Genomic DNA, 23,805 nt, shown 5'->3' on the forward strand with positions numbered 1-23,805 from the left:
AATTCTTCCTTTATATTCCCTCCCTCAACTCAGCATTTCTTTCTCTTCCTCCTGTGTCCCAAGTTTGTGTCCCCTTCCTCCCTCTCTCCTTTCTGTGTCCCAAGTTTATGTGCCCATCTCTCCTTCCTTCTAGACTTTGTCCCAAGTTTATGGCTTTCCCATGTCCCAACATTCTCCTTCCTTCCTTTATCCCACGTTCATGTCCCCTCTCTCTCTTACTTATCCCAATGTGCTTGCTCTCTTTAGGGCCATCCAGGTGGGCCGCCTTCTTCACGCCTTCAGCTGCACTTGCTTCTTCACAGGGCCGTGGGCAGCGGCTTCTGCATATGGCTGTCCTGGAAGCCTTCTATCTGACATCAGAGGGAAGGCTTCCGGGTCAGCTTCGGTGACATGATGGGAGCCTATATGCGGCTTTGTGAAGGGGTGTGTGTGGTTGGAGGGCAGGAAGAAGGAGACACTGTTGAGGCTGCTGGTCTTAGAGGGGTATAGGAACCAAATTGATGGCTATAGAGCCATTGTTAAAAGGGTGGGAGGATGCGGCAAGAGATGACGGGGCCATGTACCCCGTGCCTGGTACATGTATCCCCTAGGGTACATGTACTGCATGTTGAAAACATCTGCCTTAAGGGGATGAAGAATAATCTATTGTTATAACATATTGGGGGAATGTTTGAGCTCCATAAATGTTTCTGTTTAACATGTTTGTTTTACTTTCAAAGCATAACAGATTTATACTTGGGGAGTCTTCCTGTACCCCTCTTTTTTATGTGTTCCTATATAGGGTTATCACTTGCTTTGGTACAAACAAAAGGGGGAAGCAGAGCCCTCTGGAGAAGGATTTGAAAACTTGGAATGGAATCCTGCATGGCTCACGAGCATGGAGAGAGTGCCCTATTGTCCAGAATGACACATCTATCTACTAGAAAAGATATTAGCAAGGTAAGAACCTACTCTCTTTTTCATATTAGAATGGGGAACTTAACATGCTTGTTTTCCTAGTGTTCACTAAAAGATTAATCCTGCACTGACTATTAATAACCATTAGAATAAGCAGTTTGTTGGTGTTTTACTGTGCTGGAGAAGAGAGCTCATGTCTCTCAAAAGCTTGCCTGAAGTTAAAAAATAAACATTTGTTTGCTCTGAGTAGGGTTACCTTATTTGTGAAATTATAAAAGAGGACATATGACCACAACCTACCCATTCTGGCCACTCCCCGCCCTCCACCATTCACCTCAGTTCCCCTTCCCATTCTCTTTCAGTGCTTCTCTTACTCTCCTCCCCCCACACCTATGGGTGCTTTTTCTCTCTTCCCCCCAACCCACAGATGCTTTTTCTATCTTCTGCCCCCTCCAACCGTGGGTGCTTTTCTCTCTCTCTCTCCTCATCTCCTCTACCATGGGTGCTTTTCTCTGTCTGTCTCGCTGTCTCTTCCCCCCCCTCCCCATGGGTGCTTCTCTCTCCCCCCTTCCCCCAGCAGGATCCGATGGTGCGGGCTCTCTTTTCATCCTCAACCCACACCGGAATCGAATGGCTGTCTCATCCTCCACCTGTCTCCTCTGCCAAAATTAAATCTTCAGGCGGCCTGCCAACAGCATCAATGAGCTGATCCTGCTGCCATTGGCCTGCCCGAAAGCCTTCATTCTGCAGCAACTTCTTGTTCCCTCATAGGCAGGACAGTTGCAGAATGAAGTCTTCCAGGGCAGGCCATTAGCAGCAGGCTCACATTGTTGATGCTGCTAACATTTAATTTCACTGGAGGAAGTAGGTGTGGGATGGAGAAAGGAAAATCTGGACAAATTCCTCTCATTTTAGAAAGATATCCAGACTGTGTTCAGGTCCTTCCCTTGGTTCAGATGGGAGCTTGCTACAGGGGGTGGACCATGGTAACCTCAAATCAGTGAGTCCTGAAAGAAACTGCTTTGACCTCTGTCTTCTACTTAAAAAAGACCTTTGACACCTCTGCCTCCAGCTACCACTGAAATGCTTTCATGTTTCCCTTATATACAGCCATGTGAAAAAATTAGGACAGCCCATAAAATATTCAGTTTTCTTAAGAAATTTGTCACACATAGGTAAGAAGTTATGTAATTAACCAAAGATAGAATGTAAGTGAAATTTGCATTGATTATCTGATTGAATATGTACTTACACTTTATGTAATTTTGAAAATGAATAAAAATTTGGAAAGAAATTTGTCACACATTGATGTTGAATCTTTTTTTTTTTTTTTAATTTATTTATCTCTGGAAAAGAAAGTGATGTCGTTGCAGGCAAACATGCCTGGGTAAATCCTAATGTCTGATAACTCTGCCTTTGAGTTGTGGACAGGCTGTGATTTGACCTCATTCTACATCAGCATTGGCAATGTTTGAACCTTATTTGGGTTGGTGGGTTATGGCCCAGAGGGCTAAAAGTGTCACATATCATGGGCATCCATGGCTGATTCTGGATTGGCACTGAAGAGTACCGTTCAGATCTTGCCACTGGCTCATGACAACTGTCAAGGGAGTGAATGGAAGACATCAGGGGCTCCCACCCAGGAACTTTCCCTTACTTAGCATCTCCCTGCAGCGTTTTGCATATTGCAGTATTTATAAAGTTCATGAAGCAAATGCCTGTTAGTGATGGAATATTTTTACCCTTCTTTTCCAGGTGGCTCTGAGACGGCAGCAGGCCCAGGAAGAGGAGCTGGGAATCAGTCATCCCATCCCACTTCCAGGGGCTGCGGAATTGCTGGTGAAGCGGGAGAGTAATGGAAGCAGCTCTTGCCTGTTGTTGGACGGCAGCAGCAGCAACAACAACAGTAGTAGCTCTACTTCGGTGGCCAGCACCTCCACCACAGTAGCCACTACTGCATCAGGTGAGCATGCTGTACTTATCCCAGGCTTGTGTGTGCATGGGAACATGGCTTATGCCAAGTCCATGTGGTTGTTAGCCATGCAGCATGATGTCATCACCATGTAATAGGTCTGATTTGGACTTGGCATGTGAAGAGCAGAATCAGGTGTATATGGGAGTCTTATATGTATGTTGGGGAAATTCTTAATCACTTGGCAAAAGTGACACTATTCTCAGGCTCTGCTCTTCCACAGTCCATATAATAAACCTTGTTTACATACTTGGAAGCAACAGATGCATTTTTCTGTATGCGGTGTCCTTGTGGGTCAGATTTTCAGAATAAACCCAATGAATGTGCATGAATGAGATCTGCATGACCATTACCTGTGTTGTATGTAAATTTCTCTCATGCATATTCATTAGGGATATCCTGAAAAACTAGTCTGTTTTTGGGGCTTAAGGACTCAACTTGGACAAGCCTGTTCTAAACAGTGTATTGTATAATGGGATAATTTGTTTATTTAGAATTTCCCTCCTTTCTTTTATACTATTTGGTAGATATAACTACCAACAAAGTACTTGTGGGAAATAGAGCTAGTTTTTAGGTAGAAGCAAGTTGCACACGAAAGTGGAGTTCAGTCTCCCTTCTCTCACTTTGTAACTTTGCTTCAGGGCGTAAGTATAAAATGTACCTGAGATTTGGAGAAGGTGAGTAATAAATCTAAAAGGCAAATCCAAGTATTTTATATTGAACTGACTTAATGTTTGTGACTAAACAGTAAATTAACAAACGGTAACTCAGCCACCAATAATTACTCTATATTACTACCCAACTTTACCCAACTTGACATGAGAGAGTTTGCTATCATGGTCACAATAAACTGAATGGTAATACAGTTAATAATATGAGCCTCAGACAAAAGCAGAACACCAGAGTGCTGAAGACTCACTAAGTCATAAACATAGAAACATGATGGTAGATAAAGGCCAAATGGCCCATCTAGTCTGACCATCCGCAGTAACCATTATCTCTTTCTCTCTCCGAGAGATTCCACATGACTATCCCAGGCCCTTTTGAATTCAGACACAGTCTCTGTCTCCACCACCTCTTCTAGGAGACTGTTCCATGCATCTACCACCCTTTCTGTAAAAAAGTATTTCCTTAGATTACTCCAGAGCCTATCACTTCTTAACTTCATCCTATGCCCTCTCATTGCAGAATTTCCTTTCAAATTAAAGAGACTCGACTCATGTAGATTTACATTACGTAGGTATTTAAACATTTCTATCATATCTCCCCTCTCCCGCCTTTCCTCGAAAGTATACAGATTGAGATATTTAAGTATGTCCCCATACGCCTTATGATGAAGACCACATACCATTTTAGTAGCTTTCCTCTGGACCAACTCCATCCTTTTCATATCTTTTGAAGGTTCAGCCTCCAGAATTGTATACAATATTCTAAATAAAGTCTCACCAAAGTCTTATACAGAGGCATCAATACCTCCTTTTTCCTACTTAGCCATACCTCTCTTTATGCAACCTAGCATCCTTCTTTCTTTCGCCATCACCTTTTCAACTTTTTTGGCCACCTTAAAATCATCACATACAATCACACCCAAGTCCCGCTCTTCTGTCGTGCACATAAGCTCTTCATTCCCTAATCTGTACCATTCCCTCGGGTTTTTGCATTTCTTAGCATTAAATTTTAACTGCCAAATTTCAGATCATTCTTCAAGCTTCGCCAGGTCTTTCTTCATGTTATTCACGCCATCTGGCATGTCTACTCTATTGCAGATTTTCTTATCGTCCGCAAAGAGGCAAATCTTACCAGACAACCCTTTAGCAATATTGTTTATAAAAATGTTAAAAAGAACAGGCCCAAGAGGCATACCACTGGTAACATCCCTTTCCTCAGAGCGATCTCCATTAATCACTACCCTCTGTCGCCTTCCATTCAACCAGTGCCTGACCCAGCCCGTCACTTTGGGACACATCCCGAGGGCACTCAGTTATTTATTAGACGTCTGTGTGGAACACTGTCAAAGGCTTTGCTAAAATCTAAATACACCACATCTAGCGCACATCCTCTGTCCAATTCTCTGGTCACCCAGTCAAAGAAATTGATCAGATTTGTCTGACAAGACCTACCTCTAGTGAATCCATGTTGCCTCCGGTCCTTTAATCCACAGGATTCCAGAAACTTGACAATTCTCTGTTTTAAAAGTGTTTCCATTAATTTGCTTACCACAGAAGTCAGACGTACCGGCCTGTAATTCCCTACTTCTTCCTTACTTCCACTTTTGTGGAGAGGGACCACATCTGCCCTTCGCCAGTCCTCCGGTACCACTCCTGACTCTAGAGACTCGTTGAAAAGGTCAGTCAGTGGAGCTACCAGAACGTCCCTAAGTTCCTTCAGCACCCTAGGATGTACACCATCTGGCCCCATTGCTTTGTATACCTTTATTTTAGCTAGCTCCTCAGGAACACAACCCTCTGAAAATCAATCAGGGTCTTACTCCTCCATCCCTATTCACGTTTGTCTTCTGCAGTCCCGCTCCCAGCGCTTCAGCCATGAACACAGAACAGAAATATCTGTAAAGCAATTCGGCCTTTTCTTTATCAGCTTCTACATATTCTTCCCCTTCACCTTTGAGTTTCATAATGCCACTTTTGCACTTCTTCCTATCACTAATATCTACAAAATGTCTTGTCTCCCTATTTTACCGTGTCAACTATTTTTTCTTCAATTTGCATATTTGCTTTCCTGACTACATGACCAGCCTCTCTTAACTTTTCCAGATATTTTTGTCTGTCTTCCTCTTTCTGCGATCTTTTGTAGTTTATGAAAGCTAACTTCTTATTCCTTACCTTCTCAGCTACTACTTTTGAGAACCAAAGTAGCCTTCTTTTCCTCTTAACTTTTATTTACTTGCCTCACAAAAAGGTTTGTCGCCCTGGGCATGTTAATATCACCTATTAGCAAGACTTCCCCCTTTTTAGATATATTCTGAATATCTACTATTAAATCTCTATCTACTTCTTCCGTCTGTGAAGGAGGCCTGTATATCACACCAATGTAAATATATTCACCATTCCCTCTTTCCAAATTGATCCACAGTGCCTCTTCCTTGCCCTGCAGATCCTGCAATTGTGTGGCTTTAATATGTTCTTTAACATATAACGCTACTCCTCCTCCTTTTCTTCCTATCCTGTCTTTCCTGAACAGATTATAGCATGATATAACTACATTCCAGTCATGGTTCTCTGTGAACCATGTCTCTGTGATTGCCACTATATCCAACTCCTTCTTCCATCACAGCTTCTAGATCCAGAATATTGTTTCCCCATTCTTCGAGCATTAGTATATACTGCTGTCCAGACATTGCCCCCTTTTCCCATCCGTGTAGAGTTATTAAGTGATTTACTTACCTGAGGGCTTATACTCACCCAGGAGCTTTGATCACCCTGCCCCCTCTCTAGTAGATTAGCCAGCCTGCTGGCAAAGACACTTCTTCCCTTCTTTGATAGATGCACACCATCCCTCCTCAGCAGCCCTTGGAAGATCATCCCATGGTCTAGGAAGCCAAAACGTTCTTGACGACACCATCCATGTAGTCAAGCATTCATCTCCAGGATGCGAGCTTCTCTGCCCTGGCCTTTACCCTCGACATAGAAGATGGACGAGAATACCTGCGCACTTGACTGCTTCACCTTCTCTCCCAGAGCCACAAAGTCACTTTTGACACGTTCGCAGGGGTACCTGGCAGTATCGTTAGTGCCAATGTGGATGAGCAGCATGGATAGTAATCATCAGGCTTGATGAGTCTATTGTAACAGCTCAAAAGTTTGTAAATCATAGGTTCCTCTTGCCGATGGGGGAAGGCGCAGTAAAAAAATACTCATAGACTAAACATCCATTGAGAGAAACCTGCACCGCCTCCAGAGGAGAGCACAGAAACGATCTAAAGTTTTCAAGTGACACAATGCAAACAAAAATGTAGTGCAATATACAAAAAAATCACCACTCAAGGGGTGAAAAAAGCTCTTGACTTGGCTCAAAGGATGTGGAAAAACACAGCAGCTCCTTCCTCTGGGATCCCAGTGAAGCTCATACCACAAATTCTTAGCTGTTCCACGCTGCACATAAAGTCCAAACCGGAGCCAAAGTCAGAGGCCTTGGTTAGTTCACGCTTTCCTTTTCCCAACAAGAGCCTTGTTTCATTGAAACCTTGCTGCTTCAGGATAAAAGGACATTTTAAACAAACGCTTAACTAACCTGCAGGATAATTTCTTGTACTACCAGCTTGTACTATTTGTGACCAGCTTTCTAGAGAGCTATGATCTTTCTTCTGCATATTCCAGCTGCTAAGCAGTTAAGGTTGAAGGTTTCCAGGACTAGTATTTTTTCCTTTATAGTCCCCTGTGGATGGAACGAGATTCCAATGTATATATGACAGGAAAAATTGGAAAATTTCATACAACTATTAAAAAGACCTTTTTCTGTAAGATGAAGTATGGGACCTGAATTTTAGATTGTATGATGGAGTGCTGGTTGCTTACTTGCTTCTTTTTGGTTGTGATTGTTCTGCTATGTATGAATTTGTTGTGACCCACTTTATGTAGGGCGGGATGAAAATTAATAAACTATTAGGTCACGTTTTGCACTGCCTTTGTGAATGCAGCCTGCCTCTCAGTGAATGCTAGTGACAAATGCTTTATTTCTGTATATCCAAGCGGACTAACACAGAACAGCCAGACTTCTTCATTCAGTACTAGTTGGGAAAACTAAAATTCCTCAGTTTTTTTTCCCCCAATCGTGCTACAGCCCTCAGAGCACAGTGTGCTTTGAAGCTTATGCTAAGCCTGACTGCTGTGTCTTCTGCTGGATTTTTCTAGTAGGGCTTTATCTTCCTACCATCATTTGTGCTCTCTCAGATCTGCAGACTGAAATCCTTCCAAGAAAGAGAAACCCACTAAATTAAAGTATTCAGAGGTTTGGGCGCTGTGTGTCGCTTGTGGCGGAGGACATCTCATGTCTCGAATCCATGTGTAATCTTGCTGGCACTCATGCATAGGACCCAGAGAATCTAGTCTTGAGCTGTATTTTGTACACTGACCATTGGACTCCCTGAACTTCACGATTGATGGTACACTTGTGCTTACCAATTCCTGTATATTAAAATACAGCATGGAGTCTGAAAGTTGATGAATATGCCATGTGAATTTGTTGACTGTTTTATTCCTATTATTTTTATCATTAATATTGACCAATTGACCAGTGTGTAACAAAGATTTCATTATCCTTACCCAGGGTACACATGCCAATGCTTTCAAAGTTTGTTACTCTAACAGCTTTCATTTGATAGTACCTTTTTATTTCTCCACCATAGATTTCATACAACTTGACAGTTTCCTAAAACACTGTGTAACCTATTGTAACGGTTATGGCTTCCTAAAATGTATCCTGTGTCAAAACTTGGTTTTTAAACTTGTATGATATTGTCCCTGATAATTTTAGCAGCTGACATTGATGAAGGATCAGGGATAGCTCTACCTTCTACCCAGAGTTATTTTTCTGAGATGGCACTGCCCAATGAAGAGGGCGCTAACCATTGTCCAGTGCTGTACATGAGTGGAAGAAATCCGAGAAAATCTGTAACTATAGAAAAGACTGCTACTATACATGTAGTTTTATTGTCATGTCAAGATTGAGACAAAGTTGTGGAGTTTTTAAAAAACATTTTTAAAAGAAATTGATCTGATTATTGGTTTTCATTTGAAGGTTGCATGCGACCACAGACTTTAGAGGAATTTCTGTCTTTATCTGAATAGGGTCAGTTTTCATGGAGTGTCAAGGACTGATATTCAGTCTCTCTTCCCTGGTTTTCCAGGGTACCTCTGGAATCCTGGCCTTAGAAGAGGAAGTGTTACGTTTTAAATTATGGTACTTTAGGCTTGAGTGGGAAAACCCCCCAGTGGGGCTGAGTGAACTGGGCCACTGGGAGGAAAAGTAAAGTTGCTTAAACTTTATTGTATTTAATCATTTGAACCTTCTTTTTTTGAAAGGAAGAAAAATAGGGGTCTTGAAAAAATTAAAACTAGGATTAAAATAAAGAGAATAGGCACTGCTAATTGGAATTCCCTTTCATTCTGCTAGGCCAGACCAGAACAATGACAATTATGTTACCCTATTAGCAGATGGAGACAGAGAGGCTGAACTCCTCCAGTGATATCACCAATATAAGGAGTGGCATAGCCTTAAACTTTTCAATATTTCTGTGCCTCCTGCAGGTGGTGGCTACAGAAGAGATGTGCAGGGCCATGAGGTGGTTATTGCTGCTTTTTATTTTTGAGTATGATTGATGTCTGGGTTAGGGGAAATAGTGCTGTTGTAGAGCACTGCTGGAGGGAGCTTTGCTTTCCTCCCACCCTGAAGGATAAAGTTTTTGTACATCCCGTTGGTCTGGAGTGGTCTAGGAGGATGAAAAGGGGGGGTGGGTTGAAATTTGGTTTTAACTGATCATTGGTTTTCCTTTATTTTTGCTAAACCAGTCCAAGAAGATCGCAGTTGGAGAATTTTTGCAGTGTCTGTTTGCTTTCTTGGCTCTTAGTACACTTAGGTTTTGGGTTTGTTTGTTTTTTTGGGGCTGAATGTTGCCCTCTTGTTCTTGTTTGTCTCTGATTATTTTAAGTTCCCAGTGTTACGGTTGTTTGAAGAATGAAATTACATGACAAGTTTTTCCAGTGATTTTTATCTGACTTATGGAATAGTCTTACCTAATGATGTCTAAGGAATTTCGGATTCTTGTACAATCCCACTTTATTCCGGGACCAGTGGGGTTTATATGTTCCTAGCAACCAAACACTGTAGAAAGCATCAGATGATTGAAGTCATAACTTTTCCTTCTGCTAGCATAGCCTGGAGCATGCCATTAGATTCCAGTCTTGCTTTCTACATTCCAAGCCTGTAGGAGCTTATCTCTTCTGCTCTTGTTTTCTTTTACTAGTTTTCAGTAATTTTTTTTCGGTAATTCCTTCGTGAGTTTGCCCTTGTGCTATGGAGGTTCCCTGCGTGGACATCCTTGCGGTGGGAGATCGCAGACCGTTGGAGCACATCTGCTTCTGAGGGGTTCCCTGCACATCAGTAAGCCCTCTGGACAGCCTGCAGGTCAGATTGGGGCTCTGGGATTGGGAGCTAGCTAGCTCACTCCAGGTTCATCCGCTAGTGGGTGTAGCGCAGGCTGAACGATTCCGTGGAGGCATGACTGTGATTGGAGCAGGAATGCGTGCCTCTGCCAGGTGGTTGTGTGACATATACGAGAGTGGCAGAGGTCATCGGTCGTAGTGGTCAGGCTGGTGGGGCAGTCGGAAGACTTGAAATCCAGCTTCCAGAGGCTTTAGATTTCCCTATATGCTGTTTCAGCATTGCTTGCATTCTCTCCCATTCAGCACAATGAAACAGTAAATAACAGAGTGACAGCCTGTTTTTGTGATTTTGGGGAGTCTTAAAAAGGGTGGGTGGTTTATCCCAGGATAAGCAGGCATGATATTCTCACATGTGGGTGACGTCATCTACGGAGCCCCAACGCGGACAGCTTTTCAAGCAAACTTGATTGAAGTTTCAAGTTTGCTACACTGCACCACGCATGTCTTCGACCCCGAAGTCGGCGAAGGGTAAGTCCTCACTTCCTTCTTCAGTTTCAGCCTCGAAGAAGCCATCCTCGAGTTCCTCGACGGGGGCGGGTGGGTCGTCCTCGGCCCCGCCTCAAGCGCCGAAGTCAGGTGCCCTGCGGGAATACTCGGTACCGAGGTCGCCCTCGAGGGAGCACCCGACGGCCCCGGATCTGCCGACTATGATGGGGGTTCCCATCTTCCAGGACTTGCTCCGGGCTCTCATCGCCTCGGAGCTGTCCGGGGCCCTCGCGCACCTTCAGCAGGCTTCGGCCTCGACTGCCCCGGCTTCGGGCCTGGGGGGGGGGGTTCGGCCTCGGCCCCGACCTTGCCCTCGACCTCGGTTGACCAGCCTGAGCGGAGTGTGCGGCCTCGGGACAAGGTGCGGCGAGTTCGGAGGATCTCTTCCTCTTCGTCCTCGTCGAGGTCCTCCCGTGGTTCCTCGCCCTCGGGTCGGCCTCGGGCGAAGCGTCGGTCGAGGAAGCCCAAACGCCAACGGGCCTATCCTCGATGCCGCGGTCGCTCCTCGCCGACCGGGGCGGAGACCCTGCGGGTCTCCGAACTGTGCCTCGATAACCCGAGGCTTTTCCGTTCTTCAGAGGTTGAGTGCTCGAGGGACTCTTCGCCAAGACGGAAGGGGCGTACCTCGGTGCCCCATACCCCGGGGACTTCCCGAAGGGGTTCCTCGGGGCATGGGCGGTCCCCGACCCCGTCCAGGTCGCTCGGTGCGGCTTCTTGGGTTTCGGGGTCTGGCACGGGGAAGGAACCTTGTTACTCACGCGAGGCTTCTCCTTCCTTCTTGGCGAGGCGCTCGTCTCGATCTCCCTCTCCGCCTTCGAAGCCCTCCTCTTTCTCTAGATTCATTCTGGATATGGGACGGGCTTTGGACCTTGATCTGGGAGCAGGATCGAAGTACACCAAGGAGTTTTTGGAGGAGCAGGATTTGCCCTCTCCCCCCAGAGAGACGCCTCGGCTCCCTCTCAATAAGGTTCTTACCCAGACCTTTTTGAGGAACCTTGACTCCCCTCTTACGGTCACAGCGGTGCCTTCTAAGATGGAGTCCAAGTATCGCACTGTCCCGTTCAAAGGCTTTGATAAGGCACAGCTGTCCCACCAGTCCCTACTGGTGGAGTCAGCTCTGAAGAAGTCGCAGCCTTCCAGGGTCTCTGCGGCGGTTCCCCCCGGATGGGAGGGACGGACCTTGGACAAGTTTGGTCGTCGCCTCTATTCCAACTCTTTGATGGCGACCAGGGTCCTGAATTACGCATTCACCTTCTCGTCTTATTTGAGACAGATGGTGAAGTCGTTGCCGAGGTATCATGGAGTCATGCCAGATTCCCATAAAGAGGATTTTGGGGCCTTTATGTCCAATTTGTCTCAGCTGCGTCTCTACCTCTTCCATGCTGTGTATGACGCATTTGAGCTCGCCTCTCGTGTGTCCGCCTTCGCGGTGGCGATGCGCCGCCTGGCATGGCTCCGTACCCTGGATATGGACCCAAACTTGCAAGAGCGTCTGGCCAATCTTCCATGTGTTGGCTCAGAGCTGTTTGATGAATCCTTGGAGGCGGCGACCAAGCGTTTGTCTGAACACGAGCGCTCTATTGCTTCATTGGTCCGTCCTAAACCCTGGGCTCCGCCGCAGAAACCGTTTAGACCTCCTCCGCGGCGGTACCCGCAGAAGTCGACGCCGGCCTTCTCCAGGCCTCCGCCCCGGCGTCCCCAGCAGCAGGGCAGAGCGTCCCAACCAAAGCCTCTGGCGCAAGGAGCGTCTAAACCCGCTCCGTCTTTTTGACGTGATGCGCGGTTGGGGGCGGGCCCCCTCCGCACTGTCAAAGGACCCCCTTCCTATCGGGGGCCGATTGCAGGCCTTTCTTCCAGCCTGGGCCGAGATCAAGTCGGACGCTTGGGTGCTCCAGATCATCTCCGAGGGCTACTCGCTGAACTTCTTAGCCACGCCACCGGAACATCCGCCGGGGGCTTCTCTTTACTATCGAGACCAGCTTCCTCTTCTCCTGTCGGAGGCCAGGTCCTTGTTGGGCCTTCGGGCGGTGGAGCCGGTGCCCCCGAACCAAAGGGGAAGGGGGTTTTACTCCCGTTACTTTTTGGTCCCGAAGAAGACAGGGGACTTACGCCCCATTCTGGACCTCCGGAGGCTCAACAAGTTCCTTGTCCGGGAGAAGTTCCGTATGTTATCCCTTCCAGTCCTGTACCCTCTGCTAGACTCGGGGGACTGGATGTGCTCCCTGGACCTAAAGGAAGCATATACGCATGTTCCGGTGCATCCCGCCTTCCGCCAGTTCTTACGGTTCCAGGTGGGGGAGTTGCACCTCCAATATCGCGTCCTTCCCTTCGGGCTGGCCTCGTCTCCTCGGGTCTTCACGAAGTGTATGGTGGTGGTCGCGGCTGCCCTGAGATCTCAGGGGCTGCAGGTCTTCCCCTACCTGGACGATTGGCTGATCAAGGCTTCATCCCGGGAGGGGGTTATCTCAGCGACCCGACAGACTATCATTTTTCTTCAGCGTCTGGGGTTCGAGGTAAATTTTCCCAAATCGCAGCTGTGCCCGGCTCAATCCCTTCAGTTTATTGGGGCCGTGCTGGACACGGTTCGCCTTTGTGCGTTCCTTCCCTCGTCGAGACTGGAGGCTCTGCTTTGCCTGGCCCGTCAGATTTTGCGGCAGCGCTCCGTTTCTGCACACAGGCTGATGATTCTGCTCGGCCACATGGCTTCAACAGTTCATGTCACGCCGTTTGCCCGATTGCATCTGAGACTCCCTCAGTGGACCTTGGCCTCCCAGTGGCGTCAGGATCGAGACCCGCTCTCCCTTCCTGTAACGGTGACTCCTTCCTTGAGACGATCGCTCCGTTGGTGGACCAACTCTTCCAATCTTTCCGGGGGTTTGCTCTTTCTCGTCCCTCCACATCGCAAGGTCCTGACCACGGACTCTTCGGAGTAAGCGTGGGGAGCTCACCTCGACGGTCTTTGGACTCAAGCGCTATGGTTGGCGGAGGACCGTCTTTGTCACATCAATATTTTGGAGCTTCGTGCCATTTTTCTGGCAGCTCGAGCGTTCGGTCATCTGCTGCGCAATCAGGTGGTCCTGGTACGGACGGACAACCAAGTGGCAATGTATTATGTCAACAAGCAAGGGGGACGGGTTCTTGGTCCCTGTGCAGGGAAGCTTTGCGCCTTTGGGAATGGGCGACCTCCCAGAACATCTTCCTGCGGGCGGTTTAAATTCAGGGAGAGAAGAATTGCCTGGCCGACAAACTCAGTTGTCTTCTCCAGCCGCACGAGTGGTCGCTGAACTCCCGAGTCCTGCGCGAGGTCTTCCACCGCTGGGGGACTCCTCAGGTGGATCTGTTTGCCTCCTCGGAGACTCACAAACTGCCCCTCTATTGTTCACGGATTTACTCCCAGGACCGTCTCGAGGCAGACGCCTTCCTTCTCGACTAGGAAGGGAGATTCCTTTATGCGTTTCCTCCTTTTCCTCTGATCTTGAGGACGTTGGTTCACCTCAAGTCATCCAGAGCCACTATGATTCTCATTGCGCCTCGTTGGCCTCGTCAGCACTGGTTCTCCCTGCTTCTTCAACTCAGTACCAAGGAGCCTCTACTTCTGCCTGTGTTTCCCTCTCTGCTGTCTCAGAGTTGGGGTTCGCTGTTGCATCCCAATCTTCAGTCATTACATCTGACGGCTTGGTTTCTTTCCCCCTGACTTCGGCGGTCAGGGAGGTGTTGGAAGCCTCGCGCAAGGCCTCGACTCGGCTTTGTTATTCCCAGAAGTGGACCAGATTTTCATCCTGGTGTGCCTCGCACCGGATCCGAGTTTGGTTCCGGTGTCCTCGGTTCTGGAATATTTGTTGCATTTGTCCAAGTCTGGGCTGAAGACGACTTCCATCCGGGTACATCTCAGTGCTATTGCCGCTTTCCATCGGCATCTAGAGGGACGTTCTCTCTCTCTTCATCCTCTGGTGGTTCGTTTCATGAGGGGTTTAGTTAATGTTAATCCTCCTCTGAAACCTCCTCCTGTGGTTTGGGATCTTAATGTGGTCTTGGCTCAGCTGATGAAACCTCCTTTTGAGCCGATTGATAAGTCTCTTCTTAAGTTTCTCACTTGGAAGGTGGTCTTTTTACTTGCGCTCACGTCGGCTCGTCGGATTAGTGAGCTTCAGGCTTTGGTTGCGGACCCGCCCTTTACTGTGTTCCATCATGACAAGGTGGTTCTTCGCACCCATCCTAAATTTCTACCCAAGGTTGTGTCTGATTTCCACCTCAATCAGTCTATTGTTCTTCCGGTGTTCTTCCCGAAGCCCCACTCTCATCCTGGAGAGGCTGCGCTTCACACGCTTGACTGTAAGAGGGCGTTGGCTTTTTATCTCCAACGTACCAAGTCTCATCGGAAGGTTCCTCAATTGTTTTTGTCCTTTGATCCTAATCGGTTGGGACATCCTGTTTCCAAGCGCACCTTGTCCAACTGGTTGGCTGCTTGTATTTCTTTTTGCTATGCTCAGGCTGGTCTCACGCTCCATGGTCGAGTCACGGGGCATAAGGTCCGGGCTATGGCAGCTTCTGTTGCTTTCCTCCGGTCTACTCCTGTGGAGAACATATGTAAAGCTGCCACTTGGTCTTCGGTTCATACGTTCACCTCCCACTACTGTCTGGACACTTTCTCCAGAAGCAACGGCCGGTTTGGCCAGTCGGTGTTACGTAACCTGTTTTCCTAAATTGCCATCCTCCCACCTGCCCTTTTTTGGTTGGCTTGGAGGTCACCCACATGTGAGAATATCATGCCTGCTTGTCCTGGGATAAAGCACAGTTACTTACCGTAACAGGTGTTATCCAGGGACAGCAGGCATATATTCTCACAACCCGCCCTCCTCCCCGGGGATGGCTTCTTTGCTGGTTATGGAACTGAGGACCACGAGGTGGGGATGCGCCCTCTAGTGGGCAAGAAGGCATGCACATGCGTGGTGCAGTGTAGCAAACTTGAAACTTCAATCAAGTTTGCTTGAAAAGCTGTCCGCGTTGGGGCTCCGTAGATGACGTCACCCACATGTGAGAATATATGCCTGCTGTCCCTGGATAACACCTGTTACGGTAAGTAACTGTGCTTTCCCTGCATGCCCTACCCCTCCCCACTTCCTAAAATCCTTCGGCACCCATCTTGGATTTTCCTGATTTTGAATAAAACTATTTTTTATAGTTAGGAGCTTCGTTTTTGCTCCAAACTTCTCAGATGGTCTTCTCAGGTTGAGATGGGTTGGATTCATGCCTCGTTTGTGGCGGATGGCTGTTGGATTTGCAGCTGTGTTCCATGTGTGCTGTGGCCCGTGAGGGGGATGAAGTTACATGGATGGTGCCTTCCACCTCTAGGGAGACCCTACTTGAGCCTTTTTCCCCAATTTCCGGGAAAATCGCATCTGGGGGCTCTTAGGAGAGCGCTGTTTGCGTTTCGGTGAAACGCAAGTGCGGTTCCGGTGAAAAACCTCATAAGTCATCCAAGCACTCTAAATCTGAGGTGCACAGGAGACCTATTTCCCCCGGCATTTGTGAATATGCTCTATCAGGCATACTTAGCTAAGAAGTCCATGTCTGTGGTCACCCCACTGACGTCTGGGCCATCTGTGTGTGTGTGTGTGGGGGGGGGTGGTTTGCTGCTGTTCGGTTCGAGTCTATCACTTGGTTCCCCAGCAGGGACTCCGGAGCGTAAAGGGATGAGGCCCACGATTGTGTCAGGCACTCTTTCGATCCCTCTGCTATCACGGGGAGGTTCGGCCATGGCCAATGATGTGGCAAATTTGGTAGAGCTTCACGATCAGGATCCGTGTGGGTCCTGGGACCTGGCTGACGATCCCACAATGTGCAGGTTCTTCAAACCTGCTTCTCTGGAAGACATCTCAGAATCTCTGCAGGAATTAAAACTACAGCCAGATCAGCCAGTCCAGGAGGAATGTTCTCTCATGAGTGATCAGAGGCCGCCAACTGCCTCTTTTCCTGATAACCCTGATGTGGTTTGTATTTTGTTGGAGATTTGGGATAATCAAATCAACATCTTTAGACTCTTCAATAGGCTGCTTTCAGATTTTGAATTCAATGTTTTGGCTAAGGAATTTTCATTTACAGAAAACTATCTTCTGACCCTACACAGGACCTTATAAACATAATTTCCCATGTGCTGATACAAGCTTTAGAAAATGGGGGTAGGATCAAGACTGGCAGAGAGCCTTTAGCAATTTGAAAAGAGGGAAGGCCCCCGCAGCATCTGGCTTCGTTATTGCTAGCTGGTTTAGCGGGACCGAAGGCAGGGCTGCTTACAATCCAGATGCGCCACATGGAGGGCCGCAGTGGCTGCCGTCAAGAGGAATCAGCTGCCTGTCTTGCATGTTGGGCCTGCCCCTGCCCCTTAACTCCATTCCCCGCAGCCCAGTATGCTTAAATTTGGATATTTTTTAAACTATGGTTAATTCAAATATAAACCGAGACACCCCCCATATTTTTTGGCCCCCAAATCTTGGTTTATGATACATAAAGAAAAGACTAAGCAGTAATATTACTGAGGGGGTGCTGAAAAGTTCTCTGCCCAACCAAGAAGAGAATGATGTGGATATATGGTTTATTCAATTATCTGAAACAATGTCAAAACATAGAATTAGGTTTCTGCAAATTGGTACTTAACAAAATAAGGTAACTACAGTGGTAAAATAACGCTCAGAATTTAGGAAGTTGTTTTGCTAAAAACTTTTCAGCACCCCCCTCGTATAGAAGTGGATAGTAGGCCTGCAACTACTACTACTTATTATTTCTAAATGCTGCTAAATATACAGATAGAATTATTGTGTGAGATAAGGGAGATAAGAAGAAGATATGTACAATGTTTCTTTAAGGGGTTTAGATGATATGAAGTAATTTGTTGATGGTTATTCATTGGCACTTTACTGTAGAAGTATAATAGTCAGGCACTGTTCAGACACAAGCCAACAGTGTTAAAACTCTTTCCAAATTGCAGGCTAGGTTGTTCTGGGTTGTCTGGAGAAGGGGGTCAAGTTTCCTGGACTGTTAATAGTTGTTATTGGAATAGCAAGTCAAGAGTACAGAATTCACTGGCCAGTGGATGAAACTACAGGCCAGAAAATAACAGCGATAAATGACTAAAATTCATTTTTATTCAGGTTGGGGGAGGGGTGGGGTGGACAGTGACAGCCAGATGGAAAAATAATAGTTACTTAAATCATAGGTGCAGTTTCCTTACTTCCTTGCTTACTCCCCCTTTTATGAAGCCGCATTAGCGTTTTTTATCGCCGGCCACAGCGATAAAAATTCCGATGCTGATAGGAATTCTATGAGTGTCAGAGCTTTACCGCCATGGCCAGCAATAAAAAAAAAAACCCCCACACACTAATGCAGCTATATGAAATGGGGAATTAGTTAATGGGGGTGGAGAGAGGACAAGGATTAGGGAAGCCATGTTAATGATGGATATGGGGAAGTCAATTCAGCACCTGGGCATTGGGGGGGGGGGGGGATCTGTCCTCTCCCCAGGCCTCCTCCCAGACTAATGCAGAAAATAAAAAAAGCTGGCAGAAAAAATTTAAATGCTCAGTGGGGCTGGAGGATGGGGAAATTTTTAAGAAGTAAACATTTGTATGGATAATTTTCAGAGTTAATCTAGACAAATTTTCTGAATACAGACCCCATGGCACATGTAGGCCTCTTCATTCCAGGCTGACTGTCTCCCACACCTCCCCCAGCTGCATGCAGCAATGAGAATAAATAAATATACTACACAAAGCAAAGCCACATCTCAAATTACCAAAAATATGCCTTGGTATTCATTTCTGCTATTCTGCTCAAACATTATCTAATGGGCACATGCTCAATGTGAATTTATTATAGCCAAAAAAATGGAACAAAAAGGCTGTAGAGAGATAATCTGTGGGCTGTATCCCTGCAGACGTCAAAGGTTAAAGTCACACATATTTTCTCAAGGTTTGTACTCCTGCAAAACCCCCCACACAATCCAGTGCTAATTTCTGGACTAAAAGAGCATGTTTGGCAATTACTTCCATATTATGCACATTTAAAAGGACAACAGAGTAAACAGGGGACCCATTTTAGAAAAGAGATTTTATTTATTAAAATAACAGTCTCCTGGAATTTAAAGATTGAGGTATTATTTCTGTTACCAGCTATATTCAGGAGCTCTGACTTAACTGGATATCTTTTTTTTAAAAAAAAAAACACCCAAGAATACAGGCTCTAATATTCAGCCAGTGACGGTCAGCATTTTCTTAAATGTTGACTGCCGTGGGCAGAATTAGGCCCCTAAATTCAATGCCATGCCATGCCTAGGCTCCAGCACTGAATATGTGGTCTGACTAGCTAAGAACTTGCTGCTGGGATTTATGTGGGTCCCAAAAGAAAGTGTGTCCCAGATCAGTCTTGAGTACCCCCTTGCCAGTCAGGTTTTCAAGATATTCACAATGAATATGTATGAAAGATTTGCATACAATGGAGGCAATACTGTATATGCAAATCAATCTCTTGTGGATATCCTGAAAATCTGACTTGCAAAGGGGTATGTAAGAACATAAGAATAGCCTTACTAGGTCAGACCAATGGTCCATCTAGCTCAGTATCCCATCTTCAGGGTGGCCAATCCAGGTCACAAGTACCTGGAAAAATCTCAAATAGTAGCAATATTCCATGCTACCGATCCAGGGCAAGCAGTGGCTTCCCACATGCCTGTCTCAATAGGAAACATGGACTTTTGCTCCAGAAAGTTATCCAAACCATTTTTAAAACCAGCTACCTTAACTGTTCTTATCACATCCTCTGTCAATGCATTCCAGAGCTTAACTATTCTCTGAGTGAAAAAAACATTTCCTTCTATTGGTTTTAAAAGTATTTTCCTTTAACTTCATCGAGTGTCCCCTAATATTTATAATTTTTGATGGACTAAAAAAAAAAAAAATCGATCCACTTACACCTGTTGTACACCACTCAGGATTTTGTAGACTTCAGTCATATCTCTCCTCAGCCGTCTCTTTTCCAAGCTGAAAAGCCTTAACCTTTTTAGTCTTTCCTCATACAACAGGAGTTCCAGCCCCTTTATCATATTGGTTGCTGTTTGAACCTTTTTTTGTTCCACTAAGAGGCATTATAACATTCTTAGTCCATTTTCTAATAATTCCTAGCATCTTGTTTGCTTTTTTGGCCCCTCCCACACTTTGGGCAGAAGGTTTCATTGTATTGTCTACAATGACATCTAGATCTTTTTCTTGGGCACTGACCCCCAAGGTGGACCCTAGTATGTGGCAACTATGATTCTTGTACAATTCCACTTTATTCCGGGACCAGTAGTTATTTCCGTCTACCTGTCAGGACTTTGTAGGAAGCCTGAAATTTCAGAGTCTTAAACCCCTTCCACTCATACCTCATCACTGGTTCTGTAAACATCAATCTTCCTTCCTACAAACCAGGCTGTAGGAGTTTATCTTTTCTGCTTATGCTTATTTTCATGTAATTTCAATATTTTGCATTTGCAGTTTTTGCCCTTGTGCTGTAGAGGTTCCATGTGGGGACATCCTTGACTGTGGGAGATTGCAGCCCTTTGGGAAAAGTCTGCTTCTAGGGGGTTCTCTGCTTGTCAGTAAGCCTCTTGGACAGCCTGCACATCTGATCAGGGCTCGGGGACCGTTCCCTTGGGAGTTTGTTCACCTCAGGTTCGTCCGCTAATGGGCCGAGTGCAGGCTGCGTGGTTCCATGGAGGCACACCTGGGATCAGAACCAGACTGCGTTCTTCTGCCATAGGCTTACCATATGGCTCCAGAAAAAGGAGGACGGATTGAGACATCCGGGTTTTACTTCTAATGAAATCAATGGAAGTAAGGACAGATAGACACATCTGGGTTTTACTTCCATTGAAAGCAATGGAAGTAAAACCCGGATGTCTCAATCCGTCCTCCTTTATCTAGCGCCATATGGTAACGATACTCTGCCAGGCATGCTGCAAGGCGTGTCCAAGGGTGGCGGAGGTGAACAGCCATGGAACTCAGATCAGTGGGGCAGTCAGAGTCAAAGTTCAGCTTTTCAGTAAGTTGAGGTAGAAGAGGATCTCCCTGTGAGCTGTTCAGCTCTGTCTGCAGTGTTTTCCCATCAGCACATATTTCTGTGTGTACAAGCTAACAGCTTGAATCTAAGATTTTGAGGTGTCTTTAAAAAGGGTTTTTTTATGTGGTTTCCCTGCATGCTCTAACCCCACCCCTAAAATCGTAATTTTTGAGGGTTCTCTTGGTTTTCCCGGGCTATTTTTAGTCAAAACAGGCTCTCAGTGGCCATCTTGGATTTTTCCAGATTTGATTTTAAAATTATTTTTTATACTTGCCAAATTCATTTTTGAAAGAAAACCACATAGATGACCTCCCCAGGGTAGGATGTCATGGATTCATACCTTATTTGCAAAAGATGGCTGTCGGATGTGCAAACGTATTCCACATGCAATGCAGCCCACGAGGGGTAACATAATAGTAAATGATGGCAGATAAAGACCTGAATGGTCCATCTAGTCTGCCCATTAGTTATACCCATTAAAAATACATGATTAATTTAACTTGTCTCTTTTTTGATATTTCTGGGTCATAGACTGTAAAGTCCATCTGGTATTGTCCTAGGTTCCAAATGCTGACGTTGTCCTCCAAGCTCACTCCAGCATATCCAACCATCCTGTTTGCAGGATATCTGCCATAAAGTTTGGCCAGTAACATCCTCATGTTCCAAGTTAGTGGAGTTCCCATTGATGTCCTCTCCAGCCCAATCCTACACCAAATCATCACATATGGGACACAGACCGTGCAAGTCTGTCCAGTACTGGCTTTAGCTCTTTAATTTATATTATTTGCTTTTTAATTAGAGATCTTCTATGGTTATCCCACACTTTTTGAATTCCATCACCGTTTTTCTCTCTACCACTTCCCTCAGGAGGGCATTCCAGGCATCCACCATCCTCTCCGTGAAAAATAATTTCCTAACATTGCTCCTGAGTCTTCCTCCTGGATTTGGTGCCTATAACCTTCATAATCACAAAAGTAAAATAAAACAGTTTCTTGATCATGTGTCTCTTTAGCTATAAATTACAATATTATTATTAAGACTTAGCCAAAAGGAAAGATTTATAAACTATAAAGAGTTTTACCTCATACAAAATTGTCATTTCTTTAATAAGTCATTAACATTTTTTTTTGAGGCCCTCCAAATATCTACAAATCCAAAATGTAGCCCTGCAAAGGGTTTGAGTTTGAGACCACTGTTCTAAGGCGACCTTGAGCCGTTGCCCTTTAAGGAACAGCTGCTGTTCGGCCAGGATTTGGATGACCTTATGGCCAGTGTGTAGGATCACAGGCTCAAGTCGCTTCCTGTGATTAGGTCCTACCCTTCCAGGGGTTCGGGTTGAATTAATTTTCATCCCTTCAGGAGCTTTCTTCTGTACTTGGGCACTTCCATTGGACAATGGTCTTCTTCTTCTGCCAGACCATGCTTTGGCGGGTCTTGATGTCAGCTGTCCATGGCGAGTTGTCCGGTCAGCTTCTGCAAGGAAACAGTTCTGACGCCAGGCCAGTGTCTCCTCCCCTGCGCATGGGGGGTGGGGTGGAGGGGACAGTTGTCAGCCTTTCTGATTTAATGGCAGGCCATTGCCTCCGATCATTGGTCCTGGAGGTTCTCAGGGATGGCTACAAACTGGAGATTCTCTGTTCTCTGACCGAATATTTTCTGGATTCACCTGCAAGCCGCCCCACAAAGGTGAATCGGGTGCAGGCCGCAGTCTGCAGTCTTTCCGCTATTGTAGCCATAGAACCCGTACCAGAGCGAGACTTGGGCTCTGGGAGATACTTGATGTACTTCATCATTCCAAAGAAAGGGTCCGATGATTGGAAACCAATTCTGGACCTCAAGGCGGTCAATGCAGCTTTGAAAGTGCCTTGCTTCTGCATGGAAATGGTGCTCTCAGTGAAGGCATCAGTGGTAGAGTTTCTAGCCTCCCTGGATCTGACAGAGGAGTATCTGCACATTCCCATTTTCTTGGACCATCAGAAGTATGTGCGGTTCCACGTCTTAGGGCAACATTTCCATTTTGCAGCGATGCCGTTTGGATTGACAACGGCACCCAGGATCTTTACCAAAGTGATGGTGGTGGTGGCGCCCATCTTCATACCCTGGGTGTGCTGGTTCATCTGTATCTGGCCGACTGGTTGATTAGAGCTCCCTCGCTATTCGAGGGGCGTCATGCTGTTCATCAGGTGGTACAGTTGCTGCAGCGCTTGGGCTGGGTGATCAATTTCAGGAAGAGCCACCTTGAGCCGACACAGGATTTGGAATACCTGGGAGTTCAATTTCACACAGGTCAAGAAAGTGTTCCTGTCTGTGTCTCATCAGGTGAAGCTTTGACAGGTTGTGAGGGACCTTCTGGCCACTCTGGTCCCAACGGCATTGCAGTACCTCCAGGTTCTGGTGACCATGGTGGCAACGATCGCTCTGGTCCCTTGGGCGAGAGCCCATCTGCGTCCATTGCTGGATGCTTTGCTTTCAAGCTGGACTCCCCAGCGGGACCCCTGCCCTGGACGTCTGTGAGGAACAGGTTTGCTTGGTGGTTGCGATCCCTCTTGCTTTCCAAAGGCCTTCCCTTCCGGATCTTGGATTAGGTGATTCTGTCTATGGATGCGAGTCTCAAAGGCTAGGGAGCGGTGTGTATTATCGTCTCTGTTCAGGACCAGTGGGCACCCTCAGAGCGCAAGTGGTGGATTATTCGCCTGAAGCTTTGGTGATGAGTCAAATTGAGCAGGGTGTCAGCGCGCTGGATTCAAACACTATTTTACAGCGATCCGAGGATGTGGGTAGGTGGGTAACCCCCCCACATAGAACTGTTGGCGCTCCCGTTGGGGGGGAGGAACCCCCATTACAGAGGAAACTAATTTTTCCCTAAAAAGAGGGAAAAAGGCTGCTTCCTCTATAATGGGGGGGGGGGGTTCCCTCCAACACCCCCCACATTGGGGAGTGCCAACAGTTCTAAGTAAACTGTGTGGGGGTTCCCCCCACACACCACCTCAGACTGCTTTAAAATAGTGTTTGAATCCAGCGTGCTGATGTCTTGTGCGCGATTGTCTCATGCGGTTTCGTCTATGTATCGGAGCTTTGGACTATTCAGCTGGCTCTTCTCTACTTCGAAGGTCATCTCCGTCATCGAGCCGTCTATGTCTTCTCGGACAATGCCATAGCAGTGGCATACGTCGATCGGCAGGG

At 46.5% G+C, this 23,805-nt stretch overlaps 1 protein-coding gene across 2 annotated transcripts in view; it reads left to right on the forward strand.

Moving 5' to 3' along the window:
* DMRT1 (doublesex and mab-3 related transcription factor 1) overlaps positions 1–23,805 on the forward strand; it is a 319,782-nt gene that overhangs the window by 32,366 nt on the left and 263,611 nt on the right. For both annotated transcript variants that reach the window (XM_033925196.1, XM_033925205.1), the window contains one exon: positions 2,653–2,860. In XM_033925196.1, the coding sequence (XP_033781087.1) occupies positions 2,653–2,860 (208 nt within the window). The remainder of the gene's footprint in view (positions 1–2,652; positions 2,861–23,805) is intronic.

The sequence above is a fragment of the Geotrypetes seraphini genome, chromosome 1 (genome assembly GCF_902459505.1).
Source record: "Geotrypetes seraphini chromosome 1, aGeoSer1.1, whole genome shotgun sequence".
Classification (NCBI taxonomy): domain Eukaryota; kingdom Metazoa; phylum Chordata; class Amphibia; order Gymnophiona; family Dermophiidae; genus Geotrypetes; species Geotrypetes seraphini.